Raw genomic sequence first — 20,913 nt, forward strand, 5'->3', positions numbered from 1 at the left:
GTGACCGGGTCCCGTGTCCCGAGTCCCGTGTCCTTTGTGTGTGTTTGTTGTTGTGCGTCATCATCTTCTCTGCTCCTAGTGGTTGTTTGTTGCTGGCTCGTTCATTGTGTTTGCACCATAAATCGCTTCCGTTTATGTTTTAGAGCCACACAATGGCATGGCCAAGTTGGTGGGCAGCGGCAGCGGGAGTGGAAGAAGGTGGTCAAAAGAGGAGCCATCGTCCTGATCACTAGCGTAAACAATAAAGTTTAAAACAACTAAGCAAGATACAAAATGTTCTACGGAATTTCATCTCGGACCGATGCAGTGAAAAAGTCACATCGCTCTTTCACGCACTTTTATTAATTTGTGGCTTACATTACTTAGCTATTTTATTTTATATCAAAAACAAACTATACATTCTTGAAGACACGAAACTTCCTGGGACGTGGCCATTTTGGCTCTTTAATAAGTTAGCTTATAACTATTATTACCCTCCACATTTTTGATTTTCAAAGGTTTTAATTCAAATGCAGTCCCAAATTGTCGCTGGTTATTTTCAGTGTGTCTCATTTCGCCTTTTGTCCTGGATCGCTATGTGTGTGCTTTATAGCCATGGCTCGCTTCACGCTCTTGACCATGTGACCAGCTAGCCGTGTCAGTCATTTTGAGCGCCGTTCCGCTTTTGTGCCCCCGGAGAAGAACAAATCTCATCTTTGTGTTTGCCCCATCTCAGTTCCATTCCCCCCTCCGCACCCCTCCTCCCCACGGAGCCCTCATTGTCCACGCCCTGGACCGGCATAAAATAAGTTAGTCCTGGGCAAACGTCCTGTCCCCGGACACGCAATGGCCCAGCTCATGTTGACTTTTCCTATTTTAAGTCCGTTTATTTCTTTTACACTTGCTCCATCTTTGCGCTCTCCTCTCCTCGCACCTCTGACCTTTGCCCCGCCGTTGTAGTTGGTGGCAAAGTTTTCCACTCGCCTGCCAAGTGCCAGGAAGCAGAGCAGCGGCAACAATGCCGTGAAAAACTGTGTTCTGTGTTCTGTGCTCTGTGTTCTGCATTCGCTTAGCGAAAACTTTTAATGATCCGAGGCCGTGGAGCTGGTTTTGATACCAACCGGATCAGGAATAGCATCTGCTTTATAAAGGGAACCAAGTGCCAGCGACTAATTAATCACATTTGGCAGTCCGACTATTGTTTCTGTCTTAGATGAACCTATTTCATTTAATCCAACAAGAGGGAACAAAGTATGGCTGAACATTTCTTTAAAGTGCCATTTCGAATAGCTATCTGAATTAGACCAAGTTTTTAGCCATGTGAAGCAGCTTATCCCTGGAACCAGCTTCCCATTACTTCGTTCATATCGCCTCTTATGGCGACGGTTTTTAATGTCCTTTTGGGGCTAGGATCGTAAGCCACTTCTATCTGCGCCGTGTTGTCGAACATAATCGAACTAATCAATTTGCGTAAATAAACTGCTCGGGGTTTATTATCGACAAGGTGCCACGTGCCGCACTCGATGGCGTCCCCGTGCAACATAAATCTTTATTTACAAAAGTGTAAACAAAAATTACTCACTCACGCGCATTCACAAGGGGAAAGCGCACAGCATGGGAAAGCGGAAAAGTGGGAAAATGCACAGAGAGGAAGTGTGTAAAAGGCTGAAATGCGAAAAATCAACGACTTCGACGCAGGGATAACAATGGGGGCTAACCCCTCCCCCTCGAACTCTAACCCCCATCGGATGCGAGTGGGTGTGCGAATTAGCATGTGAGCCGCTACAAAGGCCACGCCCACTCGAGCGACCGCCCGCCCCCTTGGCGCCTGCTAATGGCGCTCCCGTGAGTCTGGCGCTCCCGCTGAAAAGTCAACGATTGCCGCGCTGCGGAAATTAACGGAAAATCAGCAGCGGCGCACAAAGCGAACGGAATGTGGGCGACAGAAACAGTAGAGCCTCGCTAAGGAAAACGTCAGCAATTGATTCTTAAACATGTACATCTTCACCAATACTGGAAGTATGTGTCATACCCTGTTTCTTATAGAGTTTTGTTAGTAGCACTGGGACTAACTAGTCTAAATGCTCGAAAGATGTTGCTTTTGATAGAATTCAAATAATTGAGGCAATAAATATCTTAAATAAATAATAATAAATAAAATAAATAACGTCAAAGGATACGCCTAGCAATTGTTTCTTAAACATTTACATCTTCACCAATACTGGAAGTATGTGTCATAGACTCTTTCTTATAGAGTTTTATTAGTAGCTCCAGAAGTAACTAGTCAAAAAGATCCTAAATATACAAAGGGAAGTTTTTTCTTAGGCAGAGTGCAGATTTGAATTATAAATACATGAAATGTTGCTTTTGATAGAATTAGAACATTTAAACCAATAAAATACCTTTTTATGCTTTTTTTCTGCGTGGGTCCAAGTGCCATTCACAGGTGTTCCACTGTAGCTGACGTTAATAGCAACAAATGGCGAAGGATGCTTGATTTAATGTACAAAAGTTTTTGATGTTTCTCCGTAGGTCGATGATGGCGGCGACGCGGAGCGAAAGGACCTTCGCTCCTTTTGCCCTTTGGCCCCTATGTGTGTGTGTGAATGTGTTGGTTAGCAGCTCAGCAGTCTGCTTACTTCAAATTGTAATTATGCCGTCCTTTCGCCAAAGGTTGGGTGTCAGTATCAGTCGCCTGATACTAGAACACTGGGGGTCCTGCGCGCAGGACTCAGTGGAGCAGAATGCAGCAAATCACGGCAGCTCCGGAGCCTCTGTGTTTCGCATAAAATGTATACAAATTATGCGTATTTATCGGGCAAATTCAATGAACTGTAAATGGTGTGGAAGTTGTTCGGCGCCCGGGTGTGTGTGTGTGTGTGTGTGTCGGCCAAGGTGTTTGGTGTGCCATTGTTGTTACGCGGTTGTCTCTCACAACATTAAGACCCGTGGAATGGGTCCTGAGAAAGCGCACAGGTGTGTGTGAAAGTTGTGAAAGGGGGGCTGAAATGGGTTGGCTTGGGATTGGGTTTTTTGGGGTAGGCGTTGTGAATCGAGTGCACACAAGCATTCTCGATAGGACTTGGGTTGGGGGTGCTGAGACAATTTGTTGCCGTTTAATTCCATAACATAATGTAGCCCTTTGGGCATTCGGTTGGTTTTCCGATTCGGTCATTCCACAATTAATAATTACTAATCGCTTTGGCAAGCAACTAGCATGGAAACGTGAAATCACGCTCTATATTGGTACTGATTTATTTTGGTATACCATTTAGTCATTTACCATAAACCACCACCCCGAAGCAGTTAGCAGAGCCGAGTTCATTGACAACCTTGAGCCTTGACCCCTGACCCCTGACCCATTGACAGGTGGCAGGCGCATAAGTATTTTATTGGGGAAAATGGGTAAAAGTTTTATGGCCAACACATCGACCCACTGCCGCGTGCCGGTTATTAGTTAATAACTATTTGGCCTTTTGTTTATTTATAATGTCTTAATTGTCGGAACGTGGGCCCAATCCATCCAGGCATGGCAATTTAATGGTCGTCGCACAATTATTTTCCAATTCACAGCCCAATCGGGCAAGGGGATCCGGATCCGGAGCTGGATCCGTTGGATACGTTCGTCCAATTTAAATCCCCAGTCTCCCAGTTACTGGCCTCTCTTCCCAGCTGTCAGGTTAATTTGCTTGCCGCACAGCAGGTGTTGAGTTTGGCTAATTAATAGGCTGCCCGAGACTGCCTGGCTGGCCCACAGATTTTTAACGACAGGTTTCCAGGGGGGATCGGGATCGGGAGCAGGAAACAGGGAGCAGGGAGCTGGGAGCTGGGGATCCGGGAACGGGTAACGGGTCACGTCCTGGACCGTAAACGCATCCACATCCGCATGGCAAACTATGCGGGCGACAGCTGCCGCTGCACCGGAAATAAATTCGAAATAGGTAGTTTCCACATCAAATTAACATCTCAATCTAAATGTTACCTTTTCCTTACCCTTCTGAAGACGTTTTAGTGTAGCTTTCACTATGAGAAAGACCAATAGATACTTCAAGTTCCCCTTTCTTTCAGTGTGCTGCTCCTTTTTTATGGCTTTGCGTGCCTGGCATCGTTTTGTTTGGGGTCCGCGTTCCCCAGTTATTACTAATTTTTAATTTATGTGCATTTAATTGAAATTCGGCAGAGGCCAGCACTCAGCGACTCTTCCTCTGAATCTGGCTGCTACTCTGACTCTGCCTCTGACTCTGACTTTGACTTTGACTTTGGCGCTGCCCCTGCTGTGGACTGCGGACTGTGACTCTGACCCACTTGCCAGACAAACACGCATCGCATAGCATCGCATTGCATCGGAGGCGGAGGCCTGGCCAAAATCGCGCCTCGAACATGGCCAACAAGTTGCAAACAAGTCGTCGCCAAAATCGCAAGCAACATAAATTTTCGCACATTTTCGGCCAGCGTTCGACGGCCACATGCAACCAGAAATCAACCAGCAGGCCAGAAAAAAACAGAAAAACCGATGAAAAAAAAGGACAGAAAGAGTTGAAAAGGGGAAAGAGTTATATGGCTGCACATTTCTGCTGCCTGCTGGCCGCAAATATATTACGTTAATTAAAATAATTCTTAATTAATCAGAGGCAAAGATGCGGGCAGTGCCACGATGGCCACAGAAGATGACCGAGCCAAGTTCACCGATGGGGCAAGAACCCTTTTGATGTCACTCTTCTTCTGCCTCAGCTGCAGCCAGTTTTGTCTAGTAATGCATGGCGCATCAATTATGGAAGACTGCCCCCATCCCCAATAATATTCCCCCCAACCTCCCCAGTTTTCCACAGCCCACTGGAGACGCGCCCACTTGGCGAGTTTCTCACGGGACTCGCTTAAAAATGTATTTAATATGCTCTTTAGTTGAAGTGAAGGAGCTACGCTTTCATCAGCCACCGTGGAATGAAAGGTGTGGCATACGTTATAAACCTTAGATGGAAAATCAGGATTGATGGAGTTAAATAGTGTTGTAAGAAGTACTCACCATGTCCATAGTTAGTTTTCTAAAACTATTTTCTAATAGAAGTTCTCTCTCCAAGACGTTGTGCCCACTGTACCTCCAGCGAGCGACCAAGCTGCACTTGTCCTCCATTCGCTGCAACTCATTACATTATTTTCGTGTGTTTATTGTTTCTTTGCAGTCTCTTGCCGCCAAAGCAGCAGCTCCACTGGCGCCCTATTGTTCCCTGTGGTCCCCCCAGTCCGTCTGTGCCCCCTTGCCTGTTGGCTCGATGCAGGATTCCCGCCTCCTGGCCAGCAGTTTATTATGCAGCAACGCACCCCCAAAGCGGTTTGGATCGGTCGCTTGGTCGGTTGGTCGGCTGGCAAACAGACAGCGCCTGACAATGAGTTTTTAGTTTGTGCAGCGTTCATTTCGCCGCTTATCTGCGCTCTGGCAATGTTTGCTGTCATTGCAAATTTCCGAGTTTGACAGCTTACAAGCAGCCAGCTCCCCAGCTCCCCCTCCCCCCTTCACCGCTTCCCCGCCCGCCCGACGTCTATGGCATCCTCCGTTCGCCGACCGCAGGCTCAGTGTCCGTCGGCTGTTGGCTCGCCCGCCGGACTCTGCGGCGCTGCTTGACGCACAGCGTCTTCGTTTAAGTGGCGCTATGCGTCGGACGTCTCATCGACCTGGTACACGGAGAGAAAAAATCCCTAGTTCTGCACTTAGAAAGCGCCAAATGGAGCAAGCAGCATGTAAAGCCATTTGAAATTGCGATGGGTTATATTTGCAGTGCATCCACTCCTCGCTCTCATTCGCATTCTCATCGTCGGCGGTTATTAGTTGGCCACTGCGTCGAGTGGATGTGAGTGTGGATGTGGATCTGGATCTGGATGTGGATGTGGATTGGATGTGGATGTGGATCCGTCGTAGATACGTGGATATGTGGTCTTAATGATGTCAGACCGACGGGGTGAACGGTACAGTGAACAATGCCAAACAGCAACGGACCTGATTAGCCATGTTGGCCCCTTTGGGTCTTGGGGACTCGCACTGGGCACTGTGTCTTGGCACCGCATCTCGTATATTGTTTGAAGATACACGTAATTAATGTGGACTTAGCAGTTTGGCACTCGGATAACAAAAGATATTGGCCAGACGGCACGGGTGCTGTTGCGGGAGGATGCCATGTCGGCAACGGGTAATGGGTAATGAGTTCAATATCTTGGCACTGAGTTCCACCCGTGGCTCTTTCAAATTCAAGTTCTGCCATATAGTTTTCCATCCTTAGATTTATTTTATTTATTTTACTTAAGATCCTCAAGATATATCATTTATAATATAGTGATTATCATCGTTATTTGTATCAACAGATAGCTTTCATAAATCCATCTGCCTTTCGAACAAATGTAGATGTTTATTTTACCATTGCTAGGTATGGGACAATTTTCCTTTTTCTAACAGCCTTCAAAACTTTGTGCTAATAGTAATGACCATGCAATTCTGCCGATACTCTTGAAATTTCCCCGGTTAAGGAGTAATCATATTAGCAGCCAGCCTGGCTGCCCCCGAAACCCAAATCCTCGCCCATTTCGCCCCTTTTAATATATACGTCGATGCCAATTTAGCTATTACATAAGTGAGTCAGCTGAAAAGGAAACCAGCTCCAACTCGACTACGAAATGATGATGGAACGCAAGTACAAGTTGGTTAGACGTCTCAAGCTGTGTTGTCAGAAAGTCGGGAAATCGAGAAGCGCACGGAAGGGGCAGAGTCATCATTACGTTGATTTGCGGTTCAAAAATGCATGCACTTATTTGCTACTGTTCATGATTGTAGCTGATTTTCCTCCAGCCGAATCGGGATTGGTTCGGTCAATTCCCTCAGGACTGGCACATTGACTGACTGACTGGCTGACTGAATGACTGAGTGACTGGTCCTTGACTTGGTGACCCAGTTGGCCTTTGTTTTAGCCACGCCAATAATGTTTGCCCGCAAGATATTTATTTGCCTTGCTTTTCCATTTGGAATTTCCAATTTTTCTGCTGCTTCGTCTGCCATTTATTGCTCTTGAGATGTTTTCACTTGGGAGCTGGATGACGACGGGTTCTCCAAAGGTCATCCGTTGCAGCAACGCAGCAACACAGCAAGGCAGCAACAGTTCCGACTTCATCCATCCTTTGCCAGTCATCGAGATCCCCTCCACCAACTTTCACATTAGTTTGTGTGGGTCGACGTGCTCTATCGTTCATCGTTTATATTATCGGCTCGGCATCTGCATCATCAGCATCATCATCATCATCATCATAGTCGTCATCTAGCCCGTCATCGCTTTTGGGCCATGGCGCTGTGTTGGCCTTATCCGCTTGGCCCAATCGCCTCGCCCTCTCGCCTGGCCAATTCCTTTGATTACCGCACCCTTTTCGGTCTTTGTTTGGTCTTAGGTCATCATAAATTGTTTGCTTTCAAGTCAATTATTGATGTAGGATTTGCAGCCGTGATTAAGCTGCCTCTTCCTTATTGGCTAAGTGGGTCAGTGGAGTGCGGAGTGTGGCCATTGGCCCGTTTGGGCCATTGTTTTAGGCCTTCGTCTTCGTCTTCGTTACGGCGAAAGTTCAATGCCAACGCCAAAGGCGACTGCACGCCAAGTGCATTAGCTGCCCCCATAAACATTGATAAGCCAGCGATAAGGAGGCAGATACCCACTCTTAGACCCAGACCCATTTCGATCCCATTACGATCCGCATTCTCGTTCCCCGGCAAATTGTAGCACTCATAATTTGTTTTTGATTGCCTGGCACTTTGGCCGCCTCCTCGGACCTAAGCAAACCGAAATATAAATCCAAACAAGTGCTCTCTGAGCCGTCTAGGGGACACTCGAAGCGCCGGGGCAAACAAAACAGGACCGGGCACAAGGGTTTTGGAATGGGCAATGGGACAGGGAATCAAGGGACAGGGAATCCGGGACCGAAGTCCAGACCGTCAGACCCTCAGAACTCAGACCATCTTTTCCTGTTTTGTCGGCATCTTTTGCTCCACACTGGCGCTTCCGTCGCTGCAACGAGAGATGCAAATGGTAATGTCTGGCCAAATACGCTTAGAGAAAAAACAAGTACCAAGCATGAATATCTATGTTCATCCATGCTCACAATAATTTCAAAAGTGCAAGTAAATGCTTATAAGCGATTATTAAATATTTACTTATTGCTTTTGGCATTTTCTAAAATGGGAGAAATAGAAAAAGTTTTGATATTTGTAATATTTGTTTACAAAACGTTGCGGCTTCAATTCCCTTTTTTTTGCTGCGTGTATAATAGAGTGGAATGGTTGGAGTATGCTCAAAAGTCTTTTGACAATATTTGCGCGCCCTGACAATAAAACGCAAAGTGAAGTCTGGAGCTGCAGCTCCTCCATCTGCATCGGGGATGGATTTTAGTATCTCCGTGTTCCAGTATTTGTGTATCTGTGCGGCGGGTCATTTAAATTTCATGGTAAATCAAAAACGCTTGTGTTTATTATTTGTTTTGTGTGCTGTGCCGCTGAGCCGAGGACTCCGCGGTTCGCAGTTCGCGGTTCGCTTTTCCTGTTTGTCTTTGGGTTCCAGTTCATTTCAGCCGAGCGGCGCTTGTGTGCCAGTCGATGTCTCTTCTTTTGTTAGCCATGAAGGCGCCCTTTCCCATCCTTCGGTCCTCATCCCTCATCCCGTAGCCCCCTGCCCCTGCCCCTGCCCCTCCCACTCAACGATGGCCGGCGGCATCCTTTGTGGCCTACACAGGATGTCGATTACATTTGTTTACTGCACTCGGCGCACTATAATTTCCCCCTCGTTTAATGAACAGGTGCCCGTGTGGTTGTCTCCTCTGCTGCAACTGCAACTGCATCCCTACTCCCTACTCCCTACTTCATTTGCCCAGAGCAGTGTGCACTGGAATCCGGAGACATCGGAGACAAACATGGCCATCCCATTGCCGCACAAATGGCATTTAATCGCAAAAGCGCATCGCCAGATTTACGCTCAAGACAAGATCAAAGCGTCAACTTAGCATTCAGCAGCCCACCAATCAGATGAACTGCGAAATCCACTCGAGATGCAAGTGGCTATCTGGACTGCTTCTCTGGAGTCCGCAACCCTTAGGTAGAGAACTGCAGTTAATGCCACGCGATTTGCATTTTATTAGATATGGCAGTGATTTACAGACATTCGAGGATAATTATAAATTTACATTTAATTTAACAACGACGTGTTGTGTTTGTTCTTATGCCTTCTTACTTTGTCTCGAACTTATTCCCTTAACGCAGATGTAAATTACCGCAACAATGTTGCAGCTGATATTTGGCCAAGTTAAGACGCAAGGTATGCATGTCGGTAAGCACTCTCAGTCTGCAGATAAAAAAGCGATAACATTTTAATGACTAGGACTCGGATCGCAGGGATCGTGGGTGTCGGTGGAGTGGAATTTCAGGCATTACTCAATCAGCGGGCCATAAATGCAAGCTGATTAATGCAGCTGCCTGTCCGACGACAAGTGCAACATTTCCGGTGACAATGATGGGGACTTATTATACGCTGCGAAAATTTCTATACTCTTAGAATGGATATCCTTCCATCTTAAGCAAACTGTTGCAAATACAATTTAAATTTGTTCCTCGGGCTGACGGCAATTTTTTTACGTGCAGCTTGGATTGGGGATGGTGCTGAAGTTGTCGGCAATGTAGAGGACGTCATGCAGTCTGCGGATCACGGAGTAGCAATCAAACGGAGGCCACATTTGGGGTCCATGACAACGGCAAGTGTCAAAACGCAGGTTGCACTCATTTAAATTGGCATGATTTACGTTTGCCCCAACCAGCAGCCTCGCCTGTCATCCATGTGGCTGCCGCTGTGGCAATATGGCAAATTCCAACAGCACTTAACAAGCGGCAGCCGAAGGAAATGACAAACAGCGGAGACAAGACGCTGACATGGCCAAAGGGACTCATCCGGGAAGGGGTAAAGGGGGCAGCTGTAAGCTGTAAACTGAGAGCTGGGCAATACCATCCGATCCGATACGATCCGATCCGGATTCCAGAGTGGGCATCAAGTCGCAGCAAGTCGGGTGGGGGGCCAGAGGGTCGCCAGTCGCCAGTCGCCTCATGTTGTCCATGTTCATCGCCCAGTCACCTCCGTCTGCTCGGCCATTTGGTGTGCATGCAAAGTGTTGAATAATTTGTTGCGAAATTTTTCTAGATGCGCAATGTCGGCTTGCCATGTTCCCTTGCACCCAGCAAAGTCGTCGATTTGGCTTTAAATGTATATCAAAAATGTATACGAAAAAAAATGTATCAAAAGCAAGATTCTATATATTTATTAAATAAATCCAAATGTTTTTATTTCTGTGCTCATTCCAATGTGTTCAATATCAAACCTTAATGAAACCTAGCAGTCGGAAAAGTGCAGAGTTAGTTATCAGAAAGAAAAGCTCGAAAATCCATTTTGTTCGCCCTTCAAGTCACGCCAAATTCATATCAAAAAAGGCAGTTTGTTTTATCAATCTAAAGACAAATTTATATAGCTTTTAAAATGGTTTCGATAAGGACACAGACAATTTTACAAATTAAATTAAATAGCATTGGAGTGTTTCAGTCATGATCAGTTGATCTTTTCAATCGTAATGCATATATCACTGATAAATATAATGTATACAATAAGGCAACTACAAGAAATCGAGATTAATTAGTTACACTTTCTATTTTTAAAGTAGAGTGGCTCACCTGGCCACACTACACCGAACAAAAAGTATATGAGATCCCATTCCTTGGCCAACTGGAGCACAGTTACGATAAAAGTTAGAACAGCTCCAGGAAGCAATATAGCCATCCAAGCATACAGAAGAAAGAGGTTTTTCTAAAAATCAAAAACGAACGAAATAAAATATTTAAGATACGTATCTTGCACGCACCAAGATTACTCCAAGCAATAAAAATATTGCAGCTAAAATTAGAAAGCTATATCCACCAAGAAGTATTTTGAGGTATAATTCAAGTGTTTTCTCTGTGGAAAACATATAGATTAGAGTTCATCCTTTTAAATTCATGTATTGAAAACTATATTTACCGATAGACATGATTGTAATTATAACGGCATTGCCTATTATTATGCCGAAGGCGTCAAGACCGAGTTCAAAACGATTTCTCAAACACATTTTGCTTTTTTATCACCTTAGAATCAAATAAATATTGAACGAAATTTTTCGTTAGACTCAACAGAAAACTAAAGAAAAGCACGATTCGTTAAAATTTTGAAACAAGAAACAATATATATATTTTTTTAAAGTCTTTTTTATTTCTTTTCTCTCGAAAAACCGCGCAGACTTAAATTATCAGAAAGAAAAGCGCGAAAATTCCTTTGTGGGACTGTTTTTATTTTCGTCTGCAGTCGGGACCGTCTATATTTATTTCCTTTGCCGTTTTTTAAGGCCGCCCAGTTGGCTTTGTGCGAAGCCTGCCGCCAGATTAAGCCCTCAGCCCAGCGATTTGGGCATGGAAATCAAAAGTCGCCGTTAAAGTGTCTAGGAAATTGTGCATGCATTAAATAAATGAAACTCCCTTCATCCCGAAGGACGGCCAGAGTGACCAAGGGTCGACCGGCAACAACCTCGGGTCCATGTGCAAATTAAAATGGGAATAAGGGGAGACTTGCAGTTGGGGGTTGAGCATAAAAAATTAAAACAGACTGGCTGGAATAACTTTGGGGAGAGGGTAAGCGATGCTGAAGCAAGAAGTGCAATCAAAGGTAAACATTTAAAATTAGTGCAATACACATATCAAACTATACGTGTATTATTATTATTAGGAATTGGTATTGTGGACATGGAAATGTTAATTCACATGATATATTTGGTGCCTCTAGCTAGATATGCAGCGCATCGTTTATCATTTAGCTGAATTCAAGAATATTGAAATGTGAACCATTTCCCAACCCCATCTTATACGTCATTTGCCTGGCCGATTATAAAGTTCGGCTGGAGATCCAAACTAGCGCCAAAACTATGGAAAAGCCAAAAGGAACGTCGATGAGCTCCGCACGTAATTCCATCTGGGCAGCTCAGTAAACTGAGAGCTGGGCAATACCATCCGATCCGATACGATCCGATCCGGATTCCAGAGTGGGCATCAAGTCGCAGCAAGTCGGGTGGGGGGCCAGAGGGTCGCCAGTCGCCAGTCGCCTCATGTTGTCCATGTTCATCGCCCAGTCACCTCCGTCTGCTCGGCCATTTGGTGTGCATGCAAAGTGTTGAATAATTTGTTGCGAAATATTTCTAGATGCGCAATATCGGCTTGCCATGTTCACTGGCACCCAGCAAAGTCGTCGATTTGGCTTTAAATGTATATCAAAAATGTATACAAAAAAAAATGTATCAAAAGCAAGATTCTATATATTTATTAAATAAATCCAAATGTTTTTATTTCTGTGCTCATTCCAATGGGTTCAATATCAAACCTTAATGAAACCTAGCAGTCGGAAAAGTGCAGAGTTAGTTATCAGAAAGAAAAGCTCGAAAATCCATTTTGTTCGCCCTTCAAGTCACGCCAAATTCATATCAAAAAAGGCAGTTTGTTTTATCAATCCAAAGACAAATTTATATAGCTTTTAAAATGGTTTCGAAAAGGACACAGACAATTTTACAAATTAAATTAAATAGCATTGGAGTGTTTCAGTCATGATCAGCTGATCTTTTCAATCGTAATGCATATTTCACTGAATAGCATAATATATACAACCAGAGAACTACAAGAAATCGAGATTAATTAGTTACACTTTCTATTTTTAAAGTAGAGTGGCTCACATGGATACACTACACCCACAATAAAGTATATGCGATCCCATTCCTTGGCCATCTGGATCACAGTTACGATAAAAATTAGAACAGCTCCAGGAAGCAATATAGCCATCCAAGCATACAGAAGAAAGAGGTTTTTCTAAAAATCAAAAACGAACGAAATTAAATATTTAAAATACGTATCTTGCACGCACCAAGATTACTCCAAGCAATAAAATTATTGCAGCTAAAATTAGAAAGCTAAATCCACCAAGAAGCATTTTGTGGTATAATTCAAGTGTTTTCTCTGTGGAAAACATATAGATTAGAGTTCATCCTTTTAAATTCATGTATTGAAAACTATATTTACCGAGAGACACGATTGTAATTATAACGGCATTGATTATTATTATGCCGAAGGCGTCAAGACCGAGTTCTAAACGAAGTCTCAAACACATTTTGCTTTTTTATCACCTTAGAATCAAATAAGTATTGAACGAAATTTTTCGTTAGACTCAACAGAAAACTAAAGAAAAGCACGATTCGTTAAAATTTTGAAACAAGGAACTATATATATATTTTTTTAAAGTCTTTTTTATTTCTTTTCTCTCGAAAAACCGCGCAGACTTAAATTATCAGAAAGAAAAGCGCGAAAATTCCTTTGTGGGACTGTTTTTATTTTCGTCTGCAGTCGGGACCGTCTATATTTATTTCCTTTGCCGTTTTTTAAGGCCGCCCAGTTGGCTTTGTGCGAAGCCTGCCGCCAGATTAAGCCCTCAGCCCAGCGATTTGGGCATGGAAATCAAAAGTCGCCGTTAAAGTGTCTAGGAAATTGTGCATGCATTAAATAAATGAAACTCCCTTCATCCCGAAGGACGGAAAGAGTGACCAAGTGTCGACCAGCAACAACCTCGGGTTCATGTTGAGCATAAAAAATTAAAACAGACTGGCTGGAATAACTTGTTCCCTGGCACCCAGCAAAGTCGTCGATTGGGCTTTAAATGTATATCAAAAATGTATACAACTTTTCTTTTTCTTTAGTGTACTTAAAGCTTTCTGTAAATTTGGTGCGTTTCATAAATTTCTAATATTCAGCAGCTTCTTTAATACTATGTACTTAGATTTTCCTATATGCGTACCAAGTATTTTTGTCGGGTGCCCCGCGGCTTCGATGGGTTCTGGCACAAGGCTTTGCTGCAGGACCGGCTTGTTAGTGTGCAACATGCTGTTGCAACGCCGGCGAGTGCAACTGCAACTGTTGCGTTGCTGCGTAATTAAGTGGGCGACAGTCTGGTAAATGCAAATTTCTTGGCCTTGTCGCGCTGCTCGCCGCAGGACATGGCCAAATGCAGATACTGCCGACCGATATGGCCGATAAGCTCCAGTGTGATGGCGCTGTTAGCGGGCTTCTGTTGCCGTTGCTGTTGCTGTTGGTGTTCTGCATCAGCTTGTAGACGGCGATAAGCGCTCGCCTATGATCTATGATCCTGACCTTGGCTGGCAGATCAGAATGCGCATACGCAATGTTGCACATTCTTAATTAAAATGTCAAAACTGGTTTAATGGCGTTAATGAACGAACAGCACTCAGTTCGTTAGTCGGGCGAACAGGTCGCTTGGGGTTTGACAATATTGTTCCTTGGATTCCTTGGATTCCTACGCTTCGATGCTCAAGGCCTGCGGATCGCTTTCTGGCTTTTGATCTGCCTGGCGATCTGGACTTTGATTTATCGCTAGGCTTGCTGCGTTTATATACAAAAGCTGCCGCCGCCGGAAAATGGAAAGTTTTTCCGCTGTCTTGACAGTTTGCGTAGTGACGGTTGATTTATAGAAATCAGAGCCTGGTCCCGCAGCCATTGTTAAGTTCGTTATCGTGTCTGCAAAACTGTTAGCTGAGCTATGCCAAACTGATCATGGATATTACATAACCAAGCGCTAGCTGATTCATTATCGATCTGAGATTTATATTTATTCGCTTTTGATTAGGAAACATTAAAGATTTGTAATTATGTTTATTTTCCACCCAACTCCACTCGTTTATTAGTTTTAAATGTGAACTCGACAGTGAAGGACCAATGCTACAGCCCGTCCAATTCATTGCGTTTCCTTCTATTCAATGCAGGCGCCTCTGCAGCACAGATACACTGGCAAAAACTCTCAGATGGCTCCAAGTGCATTTCGTAACTTTTAGTACATGCTAGAAAAAATAGCCAATTGTAGACCTCTTTGAATATCCGCACAAGTTATTCCAATTTATGAATTAAAATTCTGCATGCTACATGACAGATGCAAAACGGTTTTCACAGTGCACCGAGCCCAAAAGCCCGACTCTTGGGGGTTCCCTTGTCTGCAAAGTTGTGTGATTTATTTGGGCGGCTCGGGTGTTTTTCGCTCTTTGTGCGCTGCGCTTTTTATTATGGCACAGTTTTTATTATTTTTATTGGTGCGCACTCGAGTGGATTTCGCCGGAGTGCTGGAGTGGAGCTGGAGGAGTTGCAGGCCCATGAAGCACCACCCGCACCACCCGCACCACCCGCACCACGCGCACCACCCGCACCACTTTCCTGAGGCTGTAAACAGAACTGCATTGGGTATATGGATATGCATATCCAGGCAGGCACACACGAATATGTGCATTTATTATTTTACTTGGCTTGCTCGCATTTTGCAACAACGATCTGTAGACACAATAAATTACCAATTATATTTTCATTTCATATTTCTGTCATTGATTTCGCTTCCAGACTGAGGCTCCATGCCTCAATGAAAGCCAACGGGGGATGTCTGCCCCGCCCTTCAAGTCAGGCGAAATTCATATCCAATGTAAAAGGCCGTTTGTTTTATCAATCAAAAGACAAAGTTGTATAGCTTTTAAAATGGTTTCGGAAAGGACACAGACCATTTTACAAATTAAATTAATATACATTGGAATATTTCAGTCGAAGGCAGTGCACACTGAAATGGTCCTCTAATGCACTTTTTGTTTCTTTTTCTTCGTTTTCAATTTCAATACATATCCCACTGATAGGGCAACCAAGTCCCTTTGCTTGCCCTGTATATCACGCGAAATTTATATCCAATGCAAAAGGCAGTTTGTTTTAACAATTAGCCTTTACAATTTGTATAGCGTTGAAAGTGGTTTCGAAAAGGACACAGACAATTATATAAATTATTTTAATATACATTGGGATATTTCAGTTAAAAGCACCACAGAATATATATACCGACACGGTCTTCCATTGCATTTCTTGATCTTTTCAATTCCAATGCATATAACACTGTTAAGGAAACCAAATACAAACAGAAACCTAAAACAAATTGATATTAAGTAGTTACAGTTTCTATTTTCAAAGTCGATTTTCTCACATGGACTAATTACTAAACCGATAATCGTGTATACTCTAGCCCGCTCTGTGAAGAACTCCCATTCTTTGCACAACTTGATAATATATGCGGTAGTAATTAATATAACTAGCGGAATCATTATAGCCACCCAAGTCCACACAAGAAAGCGGTTTTCCTAAAATTAAAAAAGGGTCCAAATAAAATGTCTATACACGTATCTTCTATATACCAAGATTGCACCAAGCAGAAGGAATAGTGCAGCAAAAATTGCAAAACTGCCTCCCCCAATGGCGATTTTGTGGTATACGTTAAAGGTTTCACCTGTGCAAAAAGATAAACCTTAGAGTTAAACTTTTCTTGAAATGTATGTATTCTAGAGTAGACTTACGGGTAGACACATATATAATAATAACGACACTTAGTGTTATTACGGCGATGGCCGAAATGCCGAATTCTAATCGAGCGGTAAGTTTTCGAGAAGAAAAGTTGCACATTTTGCTATTTTTATCAGTTTAGAATCAAATAAGTATTGAACGAAATTTTTCGTTTAACCTAACAGAAAACTCAAGGAATTTATGATTCATAAAAATATCGTAACTTATCAAAAGCAAGATTCTATATATTTATTAAATAAATCCAAATGTTTTTATTTCTGTGCTCATTCCAATGGGTTCAATATCAAACCTTAATGAAACCTAGCAGTCGGAAATGGGCAGAGTTAAGTTATCAGAAAGAAAAGCTCGAAAATCCATTTTGTTCGCCCTTCAAGTCACGCCAAATTCATATAAAAAAAGGCAGTTTGTTTTATCAATATAAAGACAAATTTATATAGCTTTTAAAATGGTTTCGATAAGGACACAGACAATTTTACAAATTAAATTAAATAGCATTGGAGTGTTTCAGTCATGATCAGTTGATCTTTTCAATCGTAATGCATATTTCACTGATAAGTATAATGTATACAATAAGCAAACTACAAGAAATCGAGATTGATTATTTACACTTTCTATTTTTAAAGTAGAGTGGCTCACCTGGACAAACTACACCCCAAAATAAGTATCTCCATTTCCATTCCTTGGCCAACTGGATCACAGTTACGGTAAAAATTAGAACAGCTCCAGGAAGAAATATAGCCATCCAAGCATACAGAAGAAGGAGGTGTTTCTAAAAATCAAAAACGAACGAAATTAAATATTTAAGATACGTATCTTGCACGCACCAAGATTACTCCAAGCAATAAAAATATTGCAGCTAAAATTAGAAAGCTAAATCCACCAAGAGTCATTTTGTGGTATAATTCAAGTGTTTCCTCTGTGGAAAACATATAGATTAGAGTTCATCCTTTTAAATTCATGTATTGAAAACTATATTTACCGAGAGACACGATTGTAATTATAATGGCACTGCCTATTATTATGATGATGGCGTCAAAACCGAGTAGTAAACGAGGTCTCACACACATTTTGCTTTTTTATCACCTTAGAATCAAATAAATATTGAACGAAATTTTTCGTTAGACTCAACAGAAAACTAAAGAAAAGCACGATTCGTTAAAATTTTGAAACAAGAAACTATATATATATTTTTTTAAAGTCTTTTTTATTTCTTTTCTCTCGAAAAACCGCGCAGACTTAAATTATCAGAAAGAAAAGCGCGAAAATTCCTTTGTGGGACTGTTTTTATTTTCGTCTGCAGTCGGGACCGTCTATATTTATTTCCTTTGCCGTTTTTTAAGGCCGCCCAGTTGGCTTTGTGCGAAGCCTGCCGCCAGATTAAGCCCTCAGCCAGCGATTGGGCATGGAAATCAAAAGTCGCCGTTAAAGTGTCTAGGAATTGTGCATGCATTAAATAAATGAAACTCCTTCATCCGAAGGACGGCAGAGTGACAAGGGTCGACGCAACCTTGCTCCATGTGCAAATTAAAATGGGACTTGAGCATAAAAAATTAAAACAGACTGGCTGGAATAACTTTGGGGATAGGGTAAGCGATGCTGAAGCAAGAAGTGCAATCAAACGTAAACATTTAAAATTAGTGCAATACATTTTACTGCAATATCAAACTATACGTGTATTATTATTATTAGGAATTGGTATTGTGGACATGGAAATGTTAATTCACATGATATATTTGGTGCCTCTAGCTAGATATGCAGCGCATCGTTTATCATTTTGCTGAATTCAAGAATATTGAAATGTGAACCATTTCCCAACCCCATCTTATACGTCATTTGCCTGGCCAATTATAAAGTTCGGCTGGAGATCCAAACTAGCGCCAAAACTATGGAAAAGCCAAAAGGAACGTCGATGAGCTCCGCACGTAATTCCATCTGGGCAGCTCAGTTTTTCTGGGCTCTTTTAGAGGGCGCACCTTGAAGGGGTGGCAGGTGGTATAATTATATTCTCCAATTTTCATGGGTCGAGGGGATTCGTGTGGCTCATTTTCTTTGCATATTCCAGCATAATTTGCTGTTCTTGTTTGTTCTGCCAGTTGTTGGCCTGGCGAACAAATTGGGAATTGAAAACTTCGAAAACTAACGGCAATTACAGAATTTTACAAAAACCCAAAACCAAAAACGAAACCAAACGAAACGAAACGAAAGGAAACGGGTACGAGCCCGAACCAGAAACCAAAACTTGGACTATTTGGCTGACTGTGCGTGTAATTATAATTTTCTTTAAGTCGGTTTGCGCAAACTTTCCTTTATGTCAAACTTTCGTCCTGCTGCTCTTTCCATCCTTGCGACCGCAAATAATTTTGTGGAAAACTTGCCGCTCTCCCCCCCCCACTGGCACTGAATTACTGAATTTTCCCGATTTTTCCATGTTGTTGGTAATTATGCTCTTTGTGCGACGCAAGCAAACTTTCGCGTACATCGTCTGAGTGTATTAGTTGTAATGTGCTTCGGTTAGCCCAAGGAGCAGCGCCAAGTTGCCAAACTTACGACAACAATAACAAGGAAAACAAGCTTCGACGGAGTCAGAGGAGTCCTCTGCCCCATGCCAGTTGTATTTGGGGAACTTACCTCTCGCTTTGGCCATATCCTTCGGCTAGACAATGTGTCTTATTAGAGGCGCTTGCCAGCGGTGAACTTTCCGCTGATTTTCATTCATCAAAAGTTTGGCATCAAATTTTCAGCTAATCACGTTGTCGCTGAATGGGATTGTAACTTTATAAACAGTTTTCCAACGTTTTCACCAGCCGGAACCATTCATTTCATTTAAATAGTAGGCGATGATAAACAGAATCCAAAAGCATGAAAACACTGTTAACTTTAGATATTTGTTTTACAATAATACATTTGCTTACCAATTAAAAACGTTAGGTGCAAAATGTGAGCGATTTTCTTAAATATTTCAAAAGAATTCCAATCCTTGAGCAGAGTGTTTATCTTCAACACAAATACGAAGGCACAGCATATGGGTATGACACAAATAGAGAGCAAAGCTAAATGTATGTACTCCTAGAAAAACTAGTTTACCGCAAATGTGTAACTGAAAACTATTAAGTTATTACCACATCCGACATAACTTTTATTGCAAAGGCAATGCCAATGAAAACAACAACCGGAGTAAGCAAAATAATATCGTATGTGCTGATCTTAAACACTGTAGAAATACTAAAAATTAAGAAACTTTTTTATTAAGTATGATTATTTTAATACCATGTCGCAGCAGTCCTATCAAAATGAATACGAAAGCAATACCTCCCAGAATCCATAAAATAGGCGATTTTCTTTTACACATTTTTCAAAATTTTAAGATTGTTTTTGTATACATTAAAATCCAAGGTGACTCTTGCTAGGATTACATAAAGTTAATTCTTAACCCTCTGCAACATATCTCTCGCATATTTTCACCTAATGAAATCCATCCATAATTCAGGCAAACAAATGAAAACTAATTTTTGTTGCCTGCCACTTAACACCAGCTCACGACTTGTCCATTTCGGCTAATGACCAGATATATTGCCATACTGAAATCGTTGCTGGGGGCTGTGATTTGGCTAACTGCCTCTGCATGATTCTCCCTTTGTGGCGTATGAAATGCCATTTATTGGGTTACTCAATCAAATATGTGATGCGGCAACTCAGGTTACCTATGTAACCATGTAGGGTGCAATATATTGCAGTTAATCAATAGCCTCATCCTTCTTAAACGAAGCTGATTTGTAATTATCATTTTGTTGGGAACATCTGCTTCTAAAGGGCATACGATGAATTGATATGTCAAAACCAACAATCGCAAGTAAATACTTTCATTTTGACTTTGTGAAAATATATATAATATATTTAAACCCCATCAGCCCAGCATTCCAGCATTCCACTATGCGATGCTAATTCGAATGCAGGCCCTCGAACATCCTTGAGAGTTATGCAAAGCAGGAGCTGCCGAATGCCAAATGTGTTTTCACTTTTGTTCGTTTATCAAACGGGTGTCGGACTGACTGGTTGGTTGGTTGGTTGGTTGGTTTGTTTGTAGTTTTGTCGGGTTTTGTTGGGTTTTGTTGGGTTTTGCTGGGTTTTGTGGGGCTTGTGGGGTTCGTTGGCAAGGCGCCATGGTTGGACTCCAACTGACTGGCTGCAATATGACCAACGGCAACAAATAGCTGACAGTAACAACGGCAAAGGCGCTGGATACAGCTGAAACCTGAAAAGGACCCGGGGCAAATTCACGACTCGCATATTGAAAACAAAACTGCAGTCTGAGCGCAGTGAAGACAGGCACACGTGATGGGGGATATTGTGTGATTGTGTTAACGGTGTGGCTACATGGATACATGGCTACATGGCTGCATGGGTGCATGGATGTG

At 42.6% G+C, this 20,913-nt stretch overlaps 3 protein-coding genes and 1 long non-coding RNA gene across 6 annotated transcripts; all 4 read right to left on the reverse strand.

The window, feature by feature from the left end:
• Positions 1–10,478: 10,478 nt before the first annotated feature.
• LOC122613374 lies at positions 10,479–11,212 on the reverse strand. The gene is made up of 4 exons (XR_006325684.1): positions 11,055–11,212; positions 10,900–10,991; positions 10,712–10,844; positions 10,479–10,653 (listed from the first exon to the last, which is right to left on the reverse strand). It is a non-coding gene; the product is annotated as an uncharacterized LOC122613374 (long non-coding RNA).
• A 1,345-nt stretch (positions 11,213–12,557) lies between these two features.
• LOC122613372 lies at positions 12,558–17,637 on the reverse strand. Of its 3 annotated transcripts, none has more exons than XM_043787518.1 (4): positions 17,478–17,637; positions 17,323–17,414; positions 12,787–12,919; positions 12,558–12,728 (listed from the first exon to the last, which is right to left on the reverse strand). In XM_043787518.1, exons 1-4 carry the CDS (start codon positions 17,563–17,565, stop codon positions 12,655–12,657), a joined length of 387 nt encoding a protein of 128 aa, XP_043643453.1. In that variant the 5' UTR covers positions 17,566–17,637; the 3' UTR covers positions 12,558–12,654. The 3 variants fall into 3 exon arrangements, 2 of the variants coding, with proteins under 2 accessions (XP_043643453.1, XP_043643452.1); XM_043787517.1 differs by lacking the exons at positions 17,323–17,414; positions 17,478–17,637 and adding exons at positions 12,975–13,066; positions 13,130–13,291; XR_006325683.1 differs by lacking the exons at positions 12,558–12,728; positions 12,787–12,919 and adding an exon at positions 17,112–17,267 and having other exon boundaries at positions 17,478–17,633.
• Positions 15,379–16,661, reverse strand: LOC122613371. Its single transcript, XM_043787516.1, has 4 exons — positions 16,492–16,661; positions 16,333–16,424; positions 16,125–16,278; positions 15,379–16,066 (listed from the first exon to the last, which is right to left on the reverse strand). Exons 1-4 carry the CDS (start codon positions 16,595–16,597, stop codon positions 15,957–15,959), a joined length of 462 nt encoding a protein of 153 aa, XP_043643451.1. The 5' UTR covers positions 16,598–16,661; the 3' UTR covers positions 15,379–15,956.
• Positions 17,638–19,375: 1,738 nt separating the features above from the next.
• Positions 19,376–19,896, reverse strand: LOC122613373. Its single transcript, XM_043787519.1, has 3 exons — positions 19,766–19,896; positions 19,618–19,709; positions 19,376–19,564 (listed from the first exon to the last, which is right to left on the reverse strand). Exons 1-3 carry the CDS (start codon positions 19,845–19,847, stop codon positions 19,376–19,378), a joined length of 363 nt encoding a protein of 120 aa, XP_043643454.1. The 5' UTR covers positions 19,848–19,896.
• Between the last annotated feature and the right edge of the window lie 1,017 nt (positions 19,897–20,913).

This window comes from Drosophila teissieri, chromosome 2R (genome assembly GCF_016746235.2).
Source record: "Drosophila teissieri strain GT53w chromosome 2R, Prin_Dtei_1.1, whole genome shotgun sequence".
Taxonomy (NCBI): Eukaryota; Metazoa; Arthropoda; class Insecta; order Diptera; family Drosophilidae; genus Drosophila; species Drosophila teissieri.